This window comes from Ranitomeya variabilis, chromosome 6 (assembly GCF_051348905.1).
Source record: "Ranitomeya variabilis isolate aRanVar5 chromosome 6, aRanVar5.hap1, whole genome shotgun sequence".
In the NCBI taxonomy this organism is placed as follows: Eukaryota; Metazoa; Chordata; class Amphibia; order Anura; family Dendrobatidae; genus Ranitomeya; species Ranitomeya variabilis.
In genome coordinates, this window is record NC_135237.1 from 350,582,059 (window position 1) to 350,605,697 (window position 23,639).

A 23,639-nucleotide genomic window follows, 5' to 3' on the forward strand; every position below is an offset into this window, starting at 1 on the left:
TTCCTTTATGTGCATCATAGATCGTTTTCCTGCTTTCTTTTCATTATCTGAACTGTTGGCCATTCTTGTGCCTACTGACTATTACGTTGGAAGTTGCTCCAGACATATTTCATAACGATTCATATATTGCCACAACCTTTAATATTTTGCCAGTGTAGAGAATAGGATTGAGGTGACCCATGTGTATCGTTTCTGTTCTTTGATCATCTATGGCCTACTTAGCTGGCACTGCCTACCGTTCCTTCTAATGAGATTGGAAATGTCACTTCTGGTGTTTCACCTGAAGGTATTGTCCTGCATTAGAAGAATGTGGCTACTTTCCTCCAAAAACAGGCCCACACGTAGCACAACCTTGCTTTATTCACTCTAGTGTAGCCAAGTTGTCATACTGGACACAACCTCAAGACAAGTGTGGTTCTATTTTTCAAAGAGGCCAGCCATGTTTTTCTAATCTTGGATATCTCCGTTTATCTTTGGGAGAAGGTATAAAAATTGATAATTCCATAACCTGTATTGACCCTTTGAAAACCGCCTTTGCCAACTGCAATACATGCCAAAATGAAGCAGACTGTAGACCGAGCTGAGCTTGACACCTGGCAGCATTTATTGTTGATGGTTGTCTAATACTATGAAGTCTTGGACTTCATACAAGAATCCAAAGAGATGTTGGGATACTTAGCTAAGCTCTGCTTTAATTTGTTGGACACCTAGCAGTTAGCAAGTGTTGTACATTTCTGTGACGTCTTGACCTCCCATCAAGAAGCCAATAACGTGTTTTTAATCCAGACACCAATGCTAGAGTGTAACTGTGTTTTCTTGTTTCCCTCGCAACCTCTATATAGGAGGCTGTGAGTTAGATCTAGCTCAGTTTTTCCAGCTCATCAATGAAATGGGAGGCATGCAACAAGTGACAGACCTCAAGAAGTGGAACAAATTGGCTGACCTGCTCCGCATCCCAAAAACTGCGCAGGATCGACTTGCAAAGCTGCAGGAGGCCTACTGCCAGTACCTTCTCTCCTACGATTCCCTTTCGCCCGAGGAGCACAAGAAACTGGAGAAAGAAGTTCTGCAGGAGAAAGAGAGCCTGGAAAAAAAGAAAGGTCCACTGGAGGGACATGCCGAGAATGCATATAGATTACATTTGCTCCCAAGGTATGAGCCCAAAAATGGATTAATTAATGGAGTGGTGCACCGAAATGGCCTGCGTGGGAAGCTAAAAGAAATGGATGTCCCTCTGAAAAATGGAAGACGAAGGCTGTTTGCTCAGGAAAAAGAGTGCACAGAAGAGGAACCCGAAGATAAAAGCTTATTTGGTGACCTACACAAGTGCATTTATAAAGTAAGCAACATTGAACCAAATTGTATAGATTTGTTTTCTGTCTGTTTTGTTTAAATGGTGATAGAAGTGTTGTGATGGCTATGGGCAAATCATTAGCACTGCCCCTTTGATCATTAAAGGGAACCTGTCATGTCTCAAAACGCTACTAATCTGCTAAAGTTAATTTCCTCCCGGAAGCCTCTAGCTTTCAGTCATAAAGGTGCAGCCGACATGGCTTCAGTTATCCTTCAGTACATAGTGAGCAGAGACTGAAACTATGCCCCAGCACTGACTGACAGCTGACTCTGTACTGATGCACTGCTGACCCAGCTGTCTGTTACTGCTGGGGGCGTGGATACAGCCGCTTCTCGCTGTATACTGAGCAGTGACTAAAGTCACGCCTCTATGACTGAAAGCTGGAGTCTGCCAAGAGAAATAAAATTAATTTTCATCTGGCGGCGGGACTTTCAGTGCGGCGGCCACATAGCTTTAGAATGCTATAAACCTGCAGATTAACCCCCATACATGCAGATTAATAGCATTTTGGAACATGATAGGTTTTCTTTTATTTCCTATTTATTACTACTTTTTATTTATATAGACGCTATATGTACATTATAGGCCATATTTTTCACATATCCTTCCTTAGAATCGTCATTTGGGAAAGAATAGAGTCTCCTGGAGACACCATATGGTGGCACACTCGCCGAGAACTGACAAAGTAGTGTTCGAGCTGCAAACTGTCTTCTCAGTCCTTTTAAATGTCTTAGTTTGTGTTCTTTTGCCAAGTTTATGTTCCTTTGAGGAGTGGCGATTTTACATCCTGCTTTTCTTTACTTCTTAAGATGAAGTATGGCAGAAGTAAAATTCCATATACTCCCTGCTTATCTGCTACTTTTTGGGAACCCATAGTATTATAAAAAATGTAAAATGAAGGAAATAAGCTGAAAAGTCAAATACATTTTTCTGTCCGATCTCTTTTAAGAACATACAAAATAATGAAAACTGCTATCTATCCTGTGTACAATTATTCATTTTTTTTTTTGTACGTTTTTTATGATTAATACATTTATGTGCTTGTGACATTAAATGTTTATAAAACCAAAATACATATGAAAAAAAATGACAAATTATGAATTATGTAATTCTGTCCATCATTAAGGACAAGTAGATAAGACTGCTCCCTAAATGTTTCTTAAACAGAGATTTCTTCTTGTATTTATTACGGCGAGGATGAATTATTTATATGAGCATACAATAATAGTAACTTGCCATCAGGACAATTGCTGCTCTATGTAGAAAATGAAATCCACTTTTTTCCTGTAAATGTGTAGTGTTGCTTGTTTTGTTCTTCATGGTGGTTTCTGTAAGGTTTGCAAACTCTTCAATATCTCGATTTTAATATAGTTTCTCAAAGCAAGTGCGATGCTGAGCAATGAATGAGCCCAGGATAGGTCGTCTGTGCTATTCACCCTGTACGCTCTTTACATCCTGCCGCCTCTGGAGCTGATAGAAGCTGATTGTTGAGGGTGCTGGGAGTTGACTCTTATTGATCTGATATTGATGACCTATACTTATGTCAAATTAGTGGACATCTTATAAAATAAGACATCAAAATTACCGTATATACTCGAGTATAAGCCGACCCAAGTATAAGCCGACCCCCCTAATTTTGCAACAAAAAACTGGGAAAACTTAATGACTCGAGTATAAGCCTAGGGTGGGAAATGCAGCAGCTACCGGTAAATGTCAAAAATAAAAATAGATACCAATAAAAGTAAAATTAATTGAGACATCAGTAGGTTAAGTGTTTTTGAATATCCATATTGAATCAGGAGCCCCATATAATGCTCCATACAGTTCATTATGGCCCCATAAGATGCTCCATATACAAATATGCCCCATATAATGCTCCATGCAGTTCTTTATGGCTCCATAAGATGCCCCATATAATGCTCCATTCCGTTCTTTATGGCCCCATAGATGCCCCATATAATGCTCCATGCAGTTCTTTATGGCCCCATATAATGCTCCATGCAGTTCTTTATGGCCCCATATAATGCTCCATGCAGTTCTTTATGGCCCCATAGATGCCCCATATAATGCTCCATGCAGTTATGGCCCCATAGATGCCCCATATAATGCCCCATAGATGCCCCATATAATGCTCCATGCAGTTCTTTATGGCCCCATATAATGCTCCATGCAGTTCTTTATGGCCCCATAGATGCCCCATATAATGCTCCATGCAGTTATGGCCCAATAGATGCCCCATATAATGCTCCATGCAGTTATGGCCCCATAGATGCCCCATATAATGCTCCATGCAGTTCTTTATGGCCCCATAGACGCTCCATATAGCATTGCGCCACATATAATGCTGCTGCACCAAAAAAAAAAATGACATACTCGCCTCTCGTCGCTGCCCCGCTGCTCCTCAGCATCCCGTCTCTCAGCAGTAACTGTTCAGGCAGAGGGCGGCGCGCACACTAATACGTCATCGCGCCCACTGACCAGTCAGTGCAGAGGACGTGGAAGACGAAGCGTCGGTGGAACGCGGAAAGATGAATGACATATTCACCTGCTCCTGGCGCTCCTGACGCGGTCCCTGCATGTCCCACGTCTCCGGGAGTGGCAGCTTCCTGTAGTGAGCGGTCACATGATAAAGAATATGCGGCTCCACCCCTATGGGAGTGGAGTTCATATTCATTACTTTAATGAGCGGTACCAGTGACCGCTGAACAGGGGAAGAAGCTGCCGCGCCCCAAGACCGTGGGACATGCAGGGACCGCGTCAGGGGCGCCGGGAGAAGGTAGGTGAGTACTTGACAGGCGTCGCTCCCCCTCACCCGCCGACCCCCCCCCCCCCCCCCCCCCCCCCCGCCTTCCATGACTCGAGTATAAGCCGAGAGGGGCACTTTCAGCCCATTTTTTGGGGGCTGAAAATCTCGGCTTATGCTCGTATATACGGTTCTAATTTTGACCATTCCGGTTGATAACTGCTCTAGAATTAATAATAATTGGAATTGAGTCGTCAGTGGTTGATACCTTTTAATGGCTAACTGAAAAGATGGTAACAAATTGCAAGCTTTCAAGACTACTCAGGTCTCTTCATCAGGCATAGACAAATAGAAATTCTGGAGAATCACATATTTATGCACAATACAGCACAGAACTGTTATTATGTGAGTGATAAACAGTTGTGTCCATAAATATTGGAACAGTTCGCAGATAAGGAGTAAATGTTTTATTGTCCTCTGATTGGGGTCTCCTTCTTTGTTAGGATGCCCCATAAGGTCTGAAGTGCAAATTCCTTAATTGATGTAAAAAGACATAAATCCATGCGACACATTCATTCCTGCACTAAGTGTGTCAAAATGTTGTCATAAGTTTATACTCCCCGATTTTCCTGTCTCTCTGAGATTTGAAGTTACCTATCCATGGTGCTATGATCAGGCATACAAAAATGTATTGCCACAGGTGGATCCATTCTTTTTTCTCTTATTCTGTGGCGGCAAGAATTTATTCTTGTTCTCAGTTTCTGCCCTGTCTCCCCCACATACAGACCCCCAGTTGGACATTTAGTACAAATAATTAGGTACACCACAGTTAGCACCACACCACACGGTTAGCAGTGGGGTACCACAGTGGTCAGTATTGGGCCCTCTTCTTTTTAACATATTTATTAATGACCTTGTAGGGGGCATTCAGAATAGAATTTCAATATTTGCAGATGACACTAAACTCTGCAGGGTAATCAATACAGGGGAGGACAATTTTATATTACAGGATGATTTATGTAAACTAGAAGCTTGGGCTGATAAATGGCAAATGAGCTTTAATGGGGATAAATGTAAGGTCATGCACTTGGGTAGAAGTAATAAGATGTATAACTATGTGCTTAATTCTAAAACTCTGGGCAAAACCGTCAATGAAAAAGACCTGGGTGTATGGGTGGATGACAAACTCATATTCAGTGGCCAGTGTCAGGCAGCTGCTACAAAGGCAAATAAAATAATGGGATGTATTAAAAGAGGCATAGATGCTCATGAGGAGAACATAATTTTACCTCTATACAAGTCACTAGTGCGACCACACTTAGAATACTGTGCACAGTTCTGGTCTCCGGTGTATAAGAAAGACATAGCTGAACTGGAGCGGGTGCAGAGAAGAGCGACCAAGGTTATTAGAGGACTGGGGGGTCTGCAATACCAAGATAGGTTATTACACTTGGGGCTATTTAGTTTGGAAAAACGAAGACTAAGGGGTGATCTTATGTTAATGTATAAATATATGAGGGGACAGTACAAAGACCTTTCTGATGATCTTTTTAATCATAGACCTGAGACAGGGACAAGGGGGCATCCTCTACGTCTGGAGGAAAGAAGGTTTAAGCATAATAACAGACGCGGATTCTTTACTGTAAGAGCAGTGAGACTATGGAACTCTCTGCCGTATGATGTTGTAATGAGTGATTCATTAATTAAATTTAAGAGGGGACTGGATACCTTTCTGGAAAAGTATAATGTTACAGGGTATATACACTAGATTCCTTGATAGGGCGTTGATCCAGGGAACTAGTCTGATTGCCGTATGTGGAGTCGGGAAGGAATTTTTTTCCCCATGGTGGAGTTACTCTTTGCCACATGGGGTTTTTTTGCCTTCCCCTGGATCAACATGTTAGGGCATGTTAGGTTAGGCTATGGGTTGAACTAGATGGACTTACAGTCTTCCTTCAACCTTAATAACTATGTAACTATGTAACTATGTAAGATGTGACGCAGCTGAATGTACCTGGGATCTTGTAGTCCTGATGTGAATTGGGGATCATTATCTTGTCTGTGGTCATTATAAATTGACAGGTTTTCCATTTTTTTTGGTTGCAAGGAAAGGTTCCTGCAGCTATTTGAGAGGACAGGGAGCTTCTGACAATGATGACTTCTAGATTTCGGGCCTGTCACAGTAGTGGGGGGTCTGGAATAATGGATTATAAGCGGGCATCTTTTTGCAGTAAAGGTTGTAATTTCCGTGCAGCTCCCCTTAGCGCCTCCAGATTTGGATTGTAGGTAACTACTAGAGGTACCCTGTTATTTTCTTCTTTAGCTTTGTAATGTAGCAGGTAATTCCTTGATATTCTGGTGGCTTTTGTAATTTGGTTTTGAATTGTTCTTGGATGGTAGCCCTGATTCAAAAAGGTCTTTCTGAGGCCACCAAGGTGTTCATCTCTATCCATTGGGTTGGAACATATACGATTGTATCTGATGGCTTGGCTGTAGACAGTGGAGTTTTTTATGTGTTTTGGATGGAAACTGTCCCATTTAAGGTATGTTGGACGGTCGATTGGCTTCTGATACAGGGATGTCTCTATTTTATTGTTCTGCAGCTTAATGATGTCGTCCAAAAAGTTAATTTCAGTGCTGGAGTAGTTGAGTGTTAAGTTGATGGTGGGATGAAATTGATTAAACTGTTCATGGAACGTCTTTAGCTGTGGCTCAGACTCCGTCCAGATGATTAATATCTCATCATTGTAGCGGTAGTACGCCAGAGACCTGATGGGACATGAGGACAAAAAGTCACTTTCAAGCTTGGCCATGAAGCTCTAGAATTACACCCCTATCTGCACTAAGTGGTCTGTGTTCTTAGATTTTCCTGTCGTTTGTCAGCTAAAACTAAACGTCCCGCACTATTGGCAGATCATTCACTACCTTGCACAGGCCAATTCTTATTTCTTGACAGATCATCAGGATTGTATCCGAATTTCATTCTTAAGTGTATGTCCAGCTTAAAGGGCATCTGTCAACAGGTTTTTAGTACCCCAACTGAGAGCTTCATAATGTAGAGACCAAGGCCCTGATTCCAGCGATGTGTCACTTACTGGGCTGCTTGCTGTAATTTTGATGAAATTACGGTTTCATGCACTTATGTGAATGCTGAGTTGTGTATAACCCCATCCACACCACTGATTGGCTGCTTTCTGTGTACACTGTGCATAGGCAGAAAGCTGCCAAGTGGGGCGAGGATATACAAAACTCATGAGTATGTTGGACTTACCTGGCAACAGGTTTATTAGTAGTCTAGTGATAATCTCCTGCTGATAAAACAGTAATTGTATCAAAACTACAGCAAGCAGCCCAATAAGTGACACATTACTGGAATCAGGATCTCTGTCCCTACTTTATACTGCTATCAGATTAGGTGACAAAAACCTGGTGACAGATTCTCTTTCAAGGGGTTGTCCCCTTTCAGAAAGTCTTCATCCGAGGCTGCAGTTTGTCACAGTTTCAGGGTTCAGCTCTGAGTGTCTACGGTGCTGCCGTTGTCTGGCATTGGCTGCGATGTTGACGTCACACCAACAGCGTGGCGGCCAAACTGTGAGTTTAGGGGATCTGAATGGGTGGTCTGTCTATACGGGCAGGGCCACTACCACTGGCAAATATCTGAAGTGGGACTCCATATACTTATTCTTGCTTTGCAGACATAACAATGGGGCAGAGGTTCCGCAGCAGTTATTTGGCTTACAAACAGCGAGGTCTCATCTGAAAGTTATCAATTAGCAAGTGAAGTCAGCAGCACCAATGCGGACCCATCACTGGATGGACTAGCATGGATGCGAAGCACATGGGGTTTTGTTTTTTAAACTGGATTAGTTTTTCCATCCCCACCCAAAACTAGCTCCACAACGCTGGACGTCATAGATTTTTTTTTTAAATATCTTTCATAGTTTTGATTGAATTGTTCCTATTCTGTCCCATATTACAAAGTATTCTGGGATGGCTATAGTTTCTACTTTGTGTTTTTGCGACCATCCATGATGTTTGCACAAAGCGATGATAGATCTTTTAGACGTTGCCATTACTATCTGAGATTCTCATTTATTCTCTTCTCACAGGGAAGGTCGATGTCGCTAACCACCTTCTTTCGGACAGCAAGGAACGTCATGAACATGTGCTTCAACAAGGAGCCTACAGTAGCAGAGGTTGAGGTGAGCAAATAAATGTGCACTCTTACACTGTCTACTAAGACCACTGTGCGTAGTCACGTCCCTTTCCAGGTGACCTTGAAAATTCTATGGACATGATAGAATTCTAAATTATCTGCTCCAGCGATCCTGCAGGTTTTTGTGAGCTGTCCTCTAATGATGACATTCCCATTACCCAAGCCTGACTACTGCACCCATTTCTTGGCTTCAGCAGCCACCGGCTGAAAGTGCTACCATTACCGCTCAGATCGGTGATTGGCTGCAGCGGTCCTATAGGGGTTATCAGAAAGTCATCACTAGATGACTGCAAACAAAGGTTGTTGAGACCACTTGAGCGGCAGCAGAGATATTCCCAATGAGTGCACTGAAAGTTATTTTATCACGTACCCTTATATGTGGCGATTTGACACACAATCCCTTTAATAATAATCTTTATTTTTACATAGCGCTAACATATTCCGCAGTGCTTTACAGTTTGCACACATTATCATCGCTGTCCCCATTGGGGCTCACAATCTAAATTCCCTATCAGTATGTTCTTGGAATGTGGGAGGAAACCGGAGAACCCAGAGGAAACCCACGCAAACACGGGGAGAACATACAAACTCTTTACAGATGTTGTCCAAGGTGGGATTAGAACCCAGGACCCCAGCGCTGCAAGGCTGCAGTGCTACCCACTAAGCCACCGTGCTGCCCTTTATTCTAATATGATAGTAAAAAAATAAAAACTGCCTGCTTCATCTTTACGACAGGGCTAGATATGAAGAAGTCAGAAATGCCACATGTAGAGGGAACCATTGATGGTATATAGCTTGGATATGCCCCCAAAATCTGATCAGTGGGGTCTAACTCTAGAATAAAGTGTTACTAGCACTAAAAAAGCAGCATCCCCTCTCCTTCTACTGTCTGCTCCAAGAAAACGCATGGCTGGCAATTTACTTATTTTTTTATCTTTAATGATTTGTAGCAGCGTCTGCTTTGCTCTATAGATTGAAACCGATTTCCCAGAGGCAGTGGGGCTGATGATGGCGTTACCGTCCGTATGGAACATTCATGTTGTATCTGACCTGTATAATACCACTTTGTTTTCTGGGGCCTGGAGAGCAGCTGCTAGCAATAATCTTGGGTGTACATGATATTTATGTTCTTGTTGGGCTGTCTAAAGCGTCCAGGACCAAATAAATCTAGTCCTCTGACATGGGAGCGGGCCCCAACAGCACCAGCATTATGTGGGAGGTCAGTTTAGGACATTGCACGGAACAAGCCTCATATTATTCCATTCCTGCCATTGTGCCCTTACACACCAGCGACAGATTGAAGGCTTTAATATATCAGAGTATAAATAAGAAGTGATGATTTTGAGCTGCGCTGGAATATATATTAGGAAACCTAATACAGGAGGCTTCGTCGCAGTGTATCGGCTCAGTATCAGGCCGGCGAGCGCCCAACACCTCCCATTGCATCGTAGCTCGGATCTGAATTGCAGCCCCCACTATTTCTCACTGCTTGTCGTCATATGTTAGGGTTAATAGATGTTCCAGTGCTAGTGATGAAGCGGGATCTGTTTTTCCCTTATTGAACCCTATATTAGTTACAATTTTGGACAATAGATTACCAGCATTGTGTGACGACGTGAACGCAGAGTAAATATGGAAATGCTGCTTCTGCTTACATGAAACAGGCAAAGCTTGTGGCTTTACTGGAGCTATGGATTTGCATGTCTAATGGATTTCCTGCTAGTTTTGAATTTGGGATTTTTTTTCTATTAATTTTTTTGGAAACAAAAAAAGCTTGCTGGCTTCTGAAGTGTGTTCCCACTTTGATGTGGATTTTTATGTACCTTTCTCTCCTTTTGACTTTGCTCACATTGTGACTCTTTATCGCCAATGTCTCTGTGTTACAGACCATACAGACAACCACCATGAAGAGTATAAGCATGTGCTTTACTTCCACTTCGGTGGAACCAGCCTAGGATCATGCCAATGCTCAATCATTGCATATCATGCGAATGGTGCTCTGCGAGCAAACCATACCCGCTGTCTCCAGAGTAAAGATTGTGCTGTGAGACATGCAGTTCCAGACTCAAACATATTTTTTTGAGCGCTCCAAAGACACTAGGTTTGCACCCGAGCATTATTGGATAATGCCTTATCACAGCACATTCACTCATCACCATTCCTGAGGATCTCTGCTTATAGTTGAGATAAATCTGTGCTGCACTTTATGCACATGCTTAGTAGTGACCAGTGCTGTGGAGTCATAGATGAGATGAATCTGTGCTGCACTTTATGCACATGCTCAGTAGTGAGGCAGTGCTGTGGAGTCGTAGATGAGATGAATCTGTGCTGCACTTTATGCACATGCTCAGTAGTGACCAGGGCTGTGGAGTCGTAGATGAGATGAATCTGTGCTGAACTTTATGCACATGCTCAGTAATGACCAGTGCTGTGGAGTCGGGAGAAATTGAGGAGAAGGAAGTTTGGTTTACCAACTCCACAGCCCTAGATCCAAAGGATATGAGCTAATTTCCCGATCACTGGAGATTCTGTCCACAAGGTCCACCATGATCCCTAAAGCCCTGTGTGAATTGCGAGGAAGACGAGCATGCGCACCTTCTTTTCCATTAATGTTCTATGAGACTGCTGGGGATAACTGAGCTCTGTACTAGAATGTGAGAAGGATAGGGAATAACCCCCATACTTGGCACAAACCCCTTAAGATATTTGTATAATGCTGGCTAATAACGCTGCTCTCCTTATTTCAGCAAGAGTATTGGCGCATTGTTGATCAGAAGTCTTGTCATGTCGCGGTGCATTGTGGAAAGGTTGACACAAAGACTCACGGCAGTGGATTTCCTGTGGGTAAAGCGGAGCCCTTCTCAAGGTGCGCAGATGATCACGTCAGGGTTCTTTATAACAATAAACCATGCAGACGATTGATCATACCTTTCCTGTTCTGTCTTATAGGCATGGATGGAATCTCACAGTCCTTCCTAATAATTCAGGATCCATCCTGCGACACCTTGGTGCTGTGCCTGGTAAATTGTTAACATTAGATCTTAAGTTTTGTATTGATGGATTGTACTTCCCTTACAGCTTACCATTATAAGGCTCCTTTCTATTGTTCTTTTTATTTTGAAGTTCTTACTTACAAAGTTTTGCATCATTTTACTATATAGGTTATCTATTGATTCTGCTTCCACCATGCTTTGTCATTAGCGTGCACACAAGATGTGACAAATTACTTGTGAAATAGTGATGTTCTTAGGATGACTTTAAAGGGAATTTGTCACCATGTTTTTGCTACCCCATCTAAGATGTGCTTGGTGTAGGGGCAGAGACCCTGATTCCAGAAATGTATCACTTATTAGGCTGCTTGCTGCTGTTTTGATAAAATCACTGTTATGTGCTGCAGTTCTCTGAATGCTGAGCTCTGTGTAACTCCGTCCATATCACTGATTCACAGTTTTTTGTGCTCAGAAAGCTGCTCTGTATAACCCCACCCACACCACTGATTGATGGGTTTCTGTGTGCAATTCGGCATAGGCAAACAATCAGTGGGGGTGGGGTGGGGTTGTACAGAGCTCATGAATATGGAGGACTACCTGGCAGGTTTACTAGTCCTCTAGGAATAATCTCCTGCTGATAAATCAGTGATTGTATCAGAATTACAAGCAGCAGCCCTGTAAGTGACACATCACTGGAATCAGTATCTATGTGTCTCTATTATGATGCTCTCAGATTAGATAGTAAAAACCTGATGTTATGAGTGAAGTTGTCCTGCACTCACCCCTGGCTATACTTTACTCCATAGTAGAACTGTGTACCTCGCAGACGAGGTATAGCAATGGTGTCAAGGGCCTCTAAAATGTTTTAGCTTTTTTTGATTTGCATATATTGAAACAGCAGAAAATGGGCATAATATGGGATGGGTCAGGGTGCCATTCGGATTTACAGACTACTGATGGATTCTTTTTTCTAGTCTCTGCCTTGATTTGTTCTCATCTCTTGTGTCGTATGCTCCTATTATTCATGCTATTATTTCTTTTTTTCTTTGATTTCAGGAATAACAATTCCTTGGCTTAATATTGGCATGGTTTTTTCTACCTCATGCTGGTCTCGAGACCAAAACCACCTTCCCTACATTGACTACTTACACACTGGTGCTGATTGCATTTGGTAAGTGAGAGGTGGCCGCATAACCCTCATACGGTTCCAGTGGTTAGTGGCGCCTCATGGACTATAATAGAAATCTCTGTATTCTGTAATTTCCCACCACTAGTAGTAGTAATCATTTTTCAGGAAAAACTATGACAATGACAGACGTCAAACAGTCCTAATTTCACTTTTCACCATTGAAGATTTCCTCCTTTCCGCACACTAGTGGTTGCCACATTATACTCCCCATGTATATACATAGATATCCACACAGATCTTCTGTTATATACAGAATACGTGTGCACACATACAGGGAAACATTTCCAGAAGGAGCCGTCTACTATTCTACCGTGTAAATAATGTATTTACTCTAGGAAAAAAAAAAGTACCTTGGCGACCGTCCTATGTACACTAGCATGTCCAATCAGATGAGGTTCCGTGTACTTGTAGCACTTCCAATGGGAAACAAGTCGGGCAGATTATCTGTGAATTGCTGGTTATTTTTCATTCTAGAAATGATCATTTTCCCCACTGGTCTGGGCATATTACTGACATGAGGCTTTAGTTTGTTGCATGCTCTTGACAACTTATGACGTACTACTTTGGCTACTTGCCTTACTTTTGTACACAAAGCAGCACCAGTACCAATTGCCCTTTTTTACAATACTTTTTTGTTACATTTGTGACATGAACTTTTTTTCCCCAAATTCATTGTTGCATTATTTTACACCACAAACTATAAAATAACGTCAGCCTTCCTTGTTTTTCACAGAAAAAAATGCCAACAAAATTGCAAAATAATTATAAAAAGCTTCAACCTACTGTGTGAATCTTGCCTTTGGGACTAGCTGGAAAATCTAGAAAATCACAGTGAACTGGGAATATAATGGACTGTTAATCAAAACTGGTGTTTGATACTCCAGTATTGGTCCAAAGTCTGCCCGAGTAAGACTGGCCCAAATTTATTAAGACAAACGAGCCTCTATATAAGGCTGGTGTGGACCTGGACTGTCCACATGCCCGAAACTGAAAGGCCCTCTCTAATTTACTCCGATTTTTGGCATAAGGTGCCTCCCAAGCCCTATTGAGAAATTGATAGCTTACTGGAAAAAAAAATGTCTCTGCTCCCAAAATGCCAAAAAAAATCAACCCCTGTGTATGTAGACTTTACCATAACAATGCAAAAATACAGTGTAAATCCAGGCTAATGAAAGGGGATTTCTGATGTACTACATAAAACCAGTGTCCTTTGTGAAAGTGTCGGTAAACCTTATGCATAACATGTACATAAGATGATATGTAATTACTGTGTTATGATGCAGGTATTGCATTCCTGCTGAGGAAGAGAGCAAACTTGACAAAGTGGTACATACTCTACTTCAAGCCAATGGTACTCCTGGTCTTCAAATGCTTGAAAGTAACGTGATGGTAAGTCCATGCCGTGCCAGACCGGAGAGCTCAAAACGGCACCTTAAGCGTGTCATTACATGTGCTCTGTGTCTGAAACCCTCCCGCTAATATGTTTCCTCCTGCAGATCTCCCCAGAGGTGCTGTGCAAGGAGGGGATCAAGGTGCATCGTACTGTACAGCAGTGTGGCCAGTTTGTCGTCTGCTTCCCAGGATCCTTTGTGTCAAAAGTGTGCTGCGGCTACAGTGTTTCTGAAACTGTGCACTTTGCTACCACCCAGTGGACAAGCATGGGCTTCAAGACTGCCATGGTATACACCACTGCTCCTTCTCTAGCCAAAATCAATATTGTATAGTGAGTTTCCAGTAACGGAGACTTTCCTACTAGAATACGATAGAGATGACTAGAGTATTTGCTTCATGATGAGCTCGTGTGCTTGGATAAGGAGTTATTAGAGCACGCTCGTGTGCTAATAGTATTCGAGCACGCTGAAGATGCTGTATGTTCGAGTCCCCGTGGCTACAAACAGGCAATCCCTGCATGTGCTGCTGCTGTCAAACAGCCACGAGACATGCAGCCGCGGGGACTCGGACATGGTATTAGAGCACGCCGAAGATACTCTATTCTTTTTACATTCCATTATGACAAACATAAATTTCATAAACCAATAGTATGGTGAAAACTGTAAGGACAAAAAAAAGCTTATCTGGATATAAGATAGGACAACCTTGGACGGTCGTGCTCACCTGGTCAGGATGTGTGCGCACAACCACTGATAAAGGCTTGGGCTGCTGCACACTCAAGAGGAAGGAAACATGGAGAACTGGAAACAAATAGGTTAAACCTTCACTGTCGTAAAAGGATGATGACAAGTGATGAGCGTATATACTCGTTTTCCTTGCCGCAGCTAGGTGATTTGCGACTATTAGCTTGATTACATGTGGGAATTCCCTAGCAACCAGGCAACCCCCACATGTACTTATGCTGGCTAACAGATGTAAATCATTCAGCTGCGGCAAGAAAAACGAAATCTCCGAGCACTAAAAAATACTCGGAGGACCCTGGAGCATGCTCGAGAAATCTCGAGTAACGAGTATATTCGCTCATCACTGGTGATGAGAAGACAGGAATCGAAAATGCAGTTTTAAGTCAACGCGTTTCAAAGGATCAAACGTCTTCATCAGGACAAAACATGGCGATGCCGTGGATTGTCCTGATGAATTAGTTTGATAATTTGAAACCTGTTGACTAATACTTCTACCCTTTGACGGCACAGCAGGTTTAACCCATTTGTTTACAGTTCTCCATTAATCAATAGTACACATGGAAATAAGCAATTTTGTAGTATCAGAGAAATTAGATTGATCTTACTCTCAATTTAGGGCTAATATCTACATTCAGCATACAGATTTTACCTATTAGGGTTTGTTCACCCTTCACTGTGTTTTTTGCAGCAAAAAGGTATCTTACTGTCACAGAAAAGTAGATGACATTGTTGCACTCTCATACACATACTGACCTTTTGTTGTACTTTTAGAAAGTATATCAATGTTTAGATAAAAAAAATATTTTTTATTGATCTAAACAGTAAAACAAGTTAAAAACTCAAGAAAGATATTGGATTAAGAAAAGAGGGACTAAGACTTGAATAATTAATTCGCATGTCAGGAAGAATTATCACCAAATTAGTAGAATGAACAAGCTGATGCCAACAATAGATGAAACATCAGTAGGCTATTTCATTGAAATGCATGAGTGCAGACCGTTCTTCCTAAAAATCTACAGACGTTATCTACACATATGCTGACCAAAGTACAGTTATATGGTCTTACACATAGACATGAAATGCTCGGGCCTATATATGGAGGCACCTGCAACAGAGCAACCAATGGACCAACAATCAATGCTTAGTAAGATGAAGGTAATGGCAACTAAGGGTATGTTTCCACGGTCAGAAAACCTTCAGTATTTGCTGCGGATTGGACGCTGCGTACATCCGCAGCGTCCAGATGTTACAGCATAGTAAAGGGGATTTTATGAAATTTCGTCTCCACTATGCATGCAGGGTCGCATCCGGCAGCCCTGCGTAACCAGACATGCGGCGCTTCTTTATGGACCGCAGCATGTCTATTTATCTTGCAGAGACTCTCTGTCTTCGTAAGATAAATAACACAGTGTATGAATATGAAGCGCGTATCCGTCCAAAGCGCAGGGATTCTGGACAGTTGAAACATACCCTAACAACATTGCTTGTGTCAGCGACATGATGAAAGATAAGGTGAAGATATCTATAATAAAGTTCAGCTGAGAGCCATAAATTTACCTGACTGAAGTGCCTTGCAGTATATTGGTGTGGAGGTCTTGTCCCTCTGCCTCGACGCGCATGTTTCGCCCTGCTTCTTAGAGTGGCATCAGGAGACTAAAAGTTGTATAAATACTTCTTTGTACATGCATATTTGAGGCAGTTTTTCATCTGTAGTATGTAAATTCTTTCAGCGTTTTTCATTTTGCATAGTCTAATGAATGGGGAAAAACCTCTAATTGGGAAAATCTGTACTCAATGAAGACAGATTTTACATGTGAATTGAGAATGAATGATCAGTCCAGGAGGAGAAAGAAGCTGATTTCTTGGTTACCATATATCTCTTTAAAGGCAAAGGCCAATGAAAAAAATGCTATTAATACTATACAAGTAACGTACAAAAACAGCACTCGAAAACTTCTATGTTTCATACAATGTATCATTTGTATTTTTTCAGGAAATGAAACGTCGACACATAGCAAAGCCGTTCTCCATGGAGAAGTTATTATATCAGATTGCAACAGCAGAAGCTAAAAAGGAGAACAGCCCAACTCTGAGTATCATTTCTTCACTGCTCGGAGAGCTCAGGTAATGTAGAGGATGCATAGATTACGTCTTGGGTCTGCGAGCCTATGTGTAGTTCACCAAGTTGTATCCGCTATAATGTAAATTTAAATTTCCCGGGTGGACAAGGTGTGGTTTTACAATCACTTAAATGAAAGTTAGCATTTTGGGATAACTTGGTGAACTCCACTCAGCACTGAATATTAAGCCTTTTGCCTGGAGTTGTGTTTTTTTTTTTTTTTTTTTACACTCTCGTCTGTATCTACAGTAATAGATTTTTTTTTGTCCTTTTTTCTCTAATTTCATTCTTTTGGTAAATTGTTATGAAGATGGCAGTGCCATGTTGAAACCACTTTTAGCAGCGTACTACATGTGCTTTTTGTAAGGAACATTTTTTTTTTTTTGTATTTATTAAAAATTATGTTTTAATACACACTTTAACCCCGTTATGGAGGATATATAAACTTTGAGAGAAGATTACTCGTGCCTTTTTCTAGCCATCATTGGACAGCTTTTATCGGTCGTTGAGTAGAATGTTGTTTTATTGAAGGCTGGCAAGAATTCACTTATAAATAAAAAATACTTTGACATTTTTGGCACTTTTTCTTTTTTTTACAAGCCAAGTCAATGTCTCGGTGCTAGCAATAAGTGACTCCTGTATTTTTCATAACCCTGCCATGCCTATGACTTGGTGCCTTGTTTAATACTGTTTTTTTGTCTTACTTTGTCTACTGTGTAGCAACTTTCCATGAGGTGGTGGTTGATGAACAATATCCGTAACTATATATTTGAGTTGACTTTTTTGCTGTGGAAATGACCTCTGGAGAGCTCATGTTGACTATTTTAACCTAAAGAGCATCTCCATGCGATCGCAACGTTAATACTACATAACCTGAACCAGGAGTTGATTCAGTTTATGCACCTATTTATCCGCAGAGCGGGTGCTCTACACCACCCCAATGTCTGCGGGAGGTCTTCTGAAATTAACCACAGATGTGATGTAACTTTTACCTTGTTGCAATTTCACTCTGAAGTTTCCTTTTAGGTGAAGTGTTTATTGTCACTTTCCCCTCATTACCAAGCTGCAGAAAAGCTCATTGTAATGAGAGCTGAGTGATGAGCTATGCAGTTTCTGACTTGTGCTTTGCTTCTCCAGGGATACAGAGTTGAGGCAGAGAAAGGAACTCTTTGAGGCAGGACTTCACTCATCGGCACGCTACGGGAGCCATGACACCAGCAACTCATCGATGGATATGAAGAAAAAACCTCGGAAGTGGCTGCAGTTTGAAACATCCGAGAGAAGATGCCAGATTTGCCAGCATTTGTGTTACCTCTCCATGGTGAGCTCATTTAGTATTGGTGATATCTGTGCTTTTGTCATTGTTTGTTCATCCTTCTGAAATCTCTAGAGGTCATGCAATAATTATGTCCACAGTGGCACATTACTTGTAAGGTGAGAATAACATGGCTGACTGCAGAACCCACAGGACGCTAGTCTGCCTATGATTCCGGTCCATCTGTTAGGTCATTGCTCCATGACTGCTGGACGGGAACTCTGTCAGTACCTCATCTTGAAGAATCCCTGTTGTAGTTTTTGATTTTTCGGGTTGTGCATCAGTGCATCACACTGCAATATTAATCAGCATGGCTGATCAAAAGCTACAGGGGGATTCTAATGAATTGAATTGGAGTTCCTTGAATCGATCCTATCCATGCATGTTTCTACGTATAAACCCAAGAGGATATGACATATCACGTAATTGTAGTTGTTACACTTTTAGAAATGTGGCTCTTGCTTTTTGTCAGTTTGAATTTTCCCTGCGTATCCATATTTCTGGAACATTCATCTTGATGGCTTCTGGGTGAAGAGGTGAAATCTAAACCAACCCTCAGCACAACCTGATAAAGTCCAGGTGTTTGTTGCTCAGTCTATTCTTACAGCACATTAGAAGTGCTGAGATCGATGGGTTAGGTCGACAGTCTAATGTGATGGAGATATCAATCGCTGTTGTCCCAATTGGGACTGCCAATAGCATAGCTGTCCTGGAAAGAAGCTGCCATGCAGAACACAAGGGCTGATGGCCGAACCAGCACTTCTGTGTACGGGGCAGTCAGCTGAGCTGGCCAGCTACCAAATGATGAGCCGTGACATCGTTCTTCCGACAGCCATCTAGTGTGCATGGCCGGCTTTATATCCTTTGTCATTAAAGTGAAATTGTACTAAGAAAGCAGCCAACAGGCAAAAATAGTTGATATTTTGCTTTGAATTAGAGATGTCATTTACATTTACTCAAGTGTCTCCTTGTTCGATAATTCGTCCTGTGGATTGTTTCCATCTGTTCATTAGACCGAATTTCAATATTGTTAATTTGCCATGGAGATAACTTAGTCCTTTTGTCCCAACTTATGGTCATACTGATAATGTTCCTTTCCCTAGAAAACAGCTTTCCAGCTGGAATGGTGAAGCAATATCTTTCAGATATCTGGCCGATGTACACACCATGTCATGATATGGGAACTTTTACATATATTTTGTAACTGTTACCAGACACCTTCTCATTTTGGACCAACTTGTATTTTAGGTTTAGTGGCCCTTTCAACATTGGTTTCCATTCTGGATGTCCTCTACGGCCTGCCTTACCTTGCTGTTGGTACAAAGGGACTCAAATTACTGGGTTTGTTACTGCCACACAGGCCACTTCTTCATATTGTATCATTCATTAGCGCAATGTGCACTGGCGGGCATCCTCCAGTACGTAATATAATTACTGCGTACAATCACTTTTTAACCTCCACCTCAATGAGATTATGTAGCTGTGTTTCACTACCGGCTCCATTTCCTGCGTGATGCTGACAGAATCTTGTTCTTGCCTAATTTGATATTTCGCTTTATTTTCTCTTAGGTGGTGCAAGAAAACGAGAATGTCGTGTTTTGCCTGGAGTGTGCCCTGCGTCACGTGGAGAAGCTGAAGTCGTGTCGAGGGTTAAAGCTGATGTATCGCTACGATGAGGTTAGTGGAATAGCCCCTGAAATCTAAGTTATCTCTTCCCCAGCTCATTTGTGGCCTGTATGCGCATAGAGCAGAGTCACTAGAACTGGGGGGCATCCATTGAGGTCATCATGTCACTGGTGAATAACTTTTTTGCTTATTTTAAAAAAGTTAAAGGAAACCTGTTGCGTCCAGATATGCTATTTACCTGTAGACACATGTTATTTACCTGTAAATTACCAACATATGTCATGCCTGTCTCGTAGCCGCTACTCCAGTAAGCTGGTCGCTTCCAGTCATGAGGGGGGTGCAGGGACTGATTACAGCGAGTTTACTAAATAGTGAGCATTGACCGAGTAGTTACAGGGCAAATAAAACTTCATTTTCTTCCTGTAGCAGCACTTCCATTGAAACCGGCTAAATAGGTTTTAAATGCCATTTACCTTCAGATTACCCCTATATTATGTTCCTGGATGTGACCGATTCCCTTTAACTAAGTAACTCACTTTTTTTTACATGTAGTAATATTGGAATTGATGCATTCATGAATTGCAGAGCGTAGTTACCGTGTTTGGATACAGGTCTGTATGGACTATGGTATACATGCACCCGTGCAGTAATGTAATGCTATAGGAGTGCTGCTCTCTATCTATACTATCTGTATAAGAGAAGCCTGTTTCTGTTTCCTTTTACACTTTGTTTTGCTGTGCGTATAATAGATAATGGCATTGTCACCTTTACCCTTGTTTTGCATAGTTCTTAAATTTTAAGAGCTTTTTCCACAACAGAAAATTAGTACTTATATGTGACTAGATGGAGGCCTGATGCGATCGTATCTGGAGGGCGGTAATGTCACGATGGAGGCAGGCATGCGGCACTGTTGTTGCCTAATGGTATCCTGTGATAATCTAATGACTTTTGCATCAGGGGACTCATGTGCTTGACACCTACACTTATATGCATGGTTTTTGTCCAGGCGATGCTGTTGCTCTTCAAGAGTCTCATTTGCCCTTTGTTGTCTTCGACATTGTGCCTTTGCTGCTTTCCTTTCATTGTCATTGGTGTACTTTTTATGAGGATCCATGTTGGCATTGATATTTGCTTTTTAAAGGGGTTTTCCCATGGACGAAAGTTCATTTTAAAAATTGTCTGTGTTTTGACCGTGTACCGAACATACCACAGCTCCTGGGCAGGGGAGGAAGCAAAAGACAATGCTGACATTACAGCAGGAGATCGCAGTGGATACATTTTGTGAGGTAAATTTAAAAAAAAAAAATAATAATAGTCAGTGAAATATTTTCTCACACAAAATGAATCCACCGTGATTCCCTGCTGTAATGTCAGTATTGTCTCTTGCTTCCTCCCCTGCCCAAGAGATGTGGGATGCTCCGTACACAGTCAGACACAGTCAATTTTTAAAATGAACTTTCATTTCACACATTCTTTAAAGTGACCGGCTTCCTCTGCCTGTAGACACGTCGCGCATCTGCTGCCGGGTTCAGCCGAATGATTCACTGCACCTACATGGAATTCGCGCAGGCGCAGTAAATCAGACGACTGCCATCTTTGTGCAGACAGATAGCGGTGGTCACATTAAAACTGTGCATGTGCTCCTCCTGTATAAAGATGGCGGCAGTCAGTGAATCATTCGGCTGATCTCGGCGGCAGCGTGTTCGCGACGGTGTTCCGCTGGTGGTACCACGCAAGAGGCTGTGTGAGTGTGTGGTGCGTACAGCATATAGAGTATGTGTGTGGTGCAAACGTGTTCCGTTGCTGGTACCGTGTAATAGGTTGGTATCAGCAGCAGTTTCCATATTGAGACACCCATCACTTGGGTGTTCCAATATGGCGGTCGGTGAACTTCCTCCACTTGGAATTCTGGGATACGGTGATATCTGGACAGAACAGGAAATGAAAACATTACAAGGCAATTATATAAATAGATAAAGGTCTGATCACGTGGGGCCTCCATCGCTGTAACTAGTATTGATCCTAAAATGTGAGTCCTGAGCCCCCCATTCTTCCTTATTGTACCCACTGCAGTGAAAAGGTGCTGAAGTGGAGCAGTGATCGAGCATCCGTCATTAGGTGGACCGATGGAAGTTTGGGTTCTGGTATCTGACCCAAACTTTTTAGAAAATGCTAAGACAAAAAAAAAAAAAAAAAGATGTCTTCCCTTCGCTCGCTCTCGCATTTTCTCTCTCCTCTGTGGCCTTACCCCGAACGCTGTACTGGACATCAACTGACTGTCCGGTATGAATGCTGAACATTTATGTTCTGGTTAGCCCATGTCTAGCCTCGATCCCTCTGTCCAAAGTCAATAGGAGATTACATCAATCATGGATAGGTGGTGATAAATGTCTTTGGGGGGGAACTTATTTCAAAGTGGATTCTCATATCAAAAAAGCCGGATTACTCACCGGTAATGCTCTTTTAGTGAGTCCACGACAGCACCCTACTGGAGAGAGGGATCCGCCCCGCAGGAACAGGAAACCTATTGAGAAATAAATGGGGGCGGTCTGCCTCTCCTCCTCAGTTTTGATTTCAGAGTACCCGGAGGACCGCCAGTATTAGGCAAATATCATTTATTTCATTGTTTAAACTTATTTGCTTATGATTAAAAGGATTTTACTCAAATAATATGTATTATATTAATCTAGGGAGGGATGTAAGAGGGTGCTGTCGTGGACTCACTAAAAGAGCATTACCGGTGAGTAATCCGGCTTTTTACTCTTCGCCACGACAGCACCCTACTGGAGATCTTTCAGAGACCATCACCTAGGGAGGGGACCACCGTGCTGAGGACAGTCCTGCCAAAGTCTAGGTCAGAAGTTGACGATAGGTCTAGCCTATAGTGGTTATAAAAAGTAGAAGGATTTGACCACGTTGCCGCCTTACATATAGTTTCAATCGGGACGTCTCCCCTCTCTGCCCAGGAGGATGCCATCGCTCTGGTAGAGTGTGCCGTTATGCCTTCCGGAGGGTTTTCTTTCCTCGCGGAGTAAGCCAGTCTGATAGCCTCTCTGATCCACCGGGATAAGGTGCTTTTTGTTACTCCATGACCCTTCTTGATGCCCTGGAAGGAAATAAACAGAGCCCTACTCTGTCGCCAGCTGCTGGTCTTTTCAATGTATTTTAACACTACTCTTTTAACGTCTAGAGTGTGATATTTTTGTTCTTCAGGAGTGGATGGATTACTGAAGAAAGTGGGCAAGATTATTTCTTGTGACCTGTGGAATTTTTTCGCTACTTTGGGCAGGTAGGAAGGGTCTGGTTTAAGAATTAACTTATCCTGAAAGGTTAACAAAAAAGGTGGATCTATAGAGAGTGCTTGGATGTCACTGATTCTCCTAGCTGAAGTCAGTGCTACCAAGAGGGCCGTTTTTAGTGATAGACATTTAATTGGTATTGAGTCTATTGGCTCGAATAGAGAGTCTGTTAGGGCTTGTAAGACTAAATTTAAATCCCAGGGTGGAATCCTAGGTATGTTAACTGGATTCATTCTTTCGCAGGCCGTAATAAATCTGGATACCCATCTATCCCCCGCGATGTTATGGCCATAGAGGGCTCCTAGTGCTGAAACATGAACCTTTAAGGTGTTTACAGTTAGACCTAGTTCTCTCCCTTTTTGAAGAAACTCCAGGATAGAATGTATCGGAATTTCTGATGTGTCGGTAGATGTATGGAATTGAAAAAATTTTCTCCATACTCTTGTATAGATTTTTGTGGTGGAGGGTTTTCTACTATGGAGAAGCGTATCAATTAAACCCCCCGAGAATCCTCTCGATCTTAACATCTGCCTCTCAAGTTCCAGGCCGTCAGGTGGAGATTGTCCACCTGAGGGTGGAAAAACGGACCCTGGAAGAGAAGGTTGGGCGTTGAGGGGAGGACCCAAGGATCTGAGACCGACATGGTCTGTAAC

At 42.2% G+C, this 23,639-nt stretch overlaps 1 protein-coding gene across 1 annotated transcript in view; it reads left to right on the forward strand.

The window, feature by feature from the left end:
* The window catches only part of JARID2 (jumonji and AT-rich interaction domain containing 2), a 163,820-nt gene that overhangs the window by 133,824 nt on the left and 6,357 nt on the right, over positions 1–23,639 (forward strand). The window contains exons 8-17 of the mRNA XM_077269921.1: positions 843–1,339; positions 8,207–8,299; positions 11,061–11,179; positions 11,263–11,333; positions 12,360–12,474; positions 13,776–13,881; positions 13,989–14,171; positions 16,621–16,751; positions 17,884–18,067; positions 19,631–19,738. Coding sequence (XP_077126036.1) covers positions 843–1,339; positions 8,207–8,299; positions 11,061–11,179; positions 11,263–11,333; positions 12,360–12,474; positions 13,776–13,881; positions 13,989–14,171; positions 16,621–16,751; positions 17,884–18,067; positions 19,631–19,738 — 1,607 coding nt within the window. The remainder of the gene's footprint in view (positions 1–842; positions 1,340–8,206; positions 8,300–11,060; positions 11,180–11,262; positions 11,334–12,359; positions 12,475–13,775; positions 13,882–13,988; positions 14,172–16,620; positions 16,752–17,883; positions 18,068–19,630; positions 19,739–23,639) is intronic.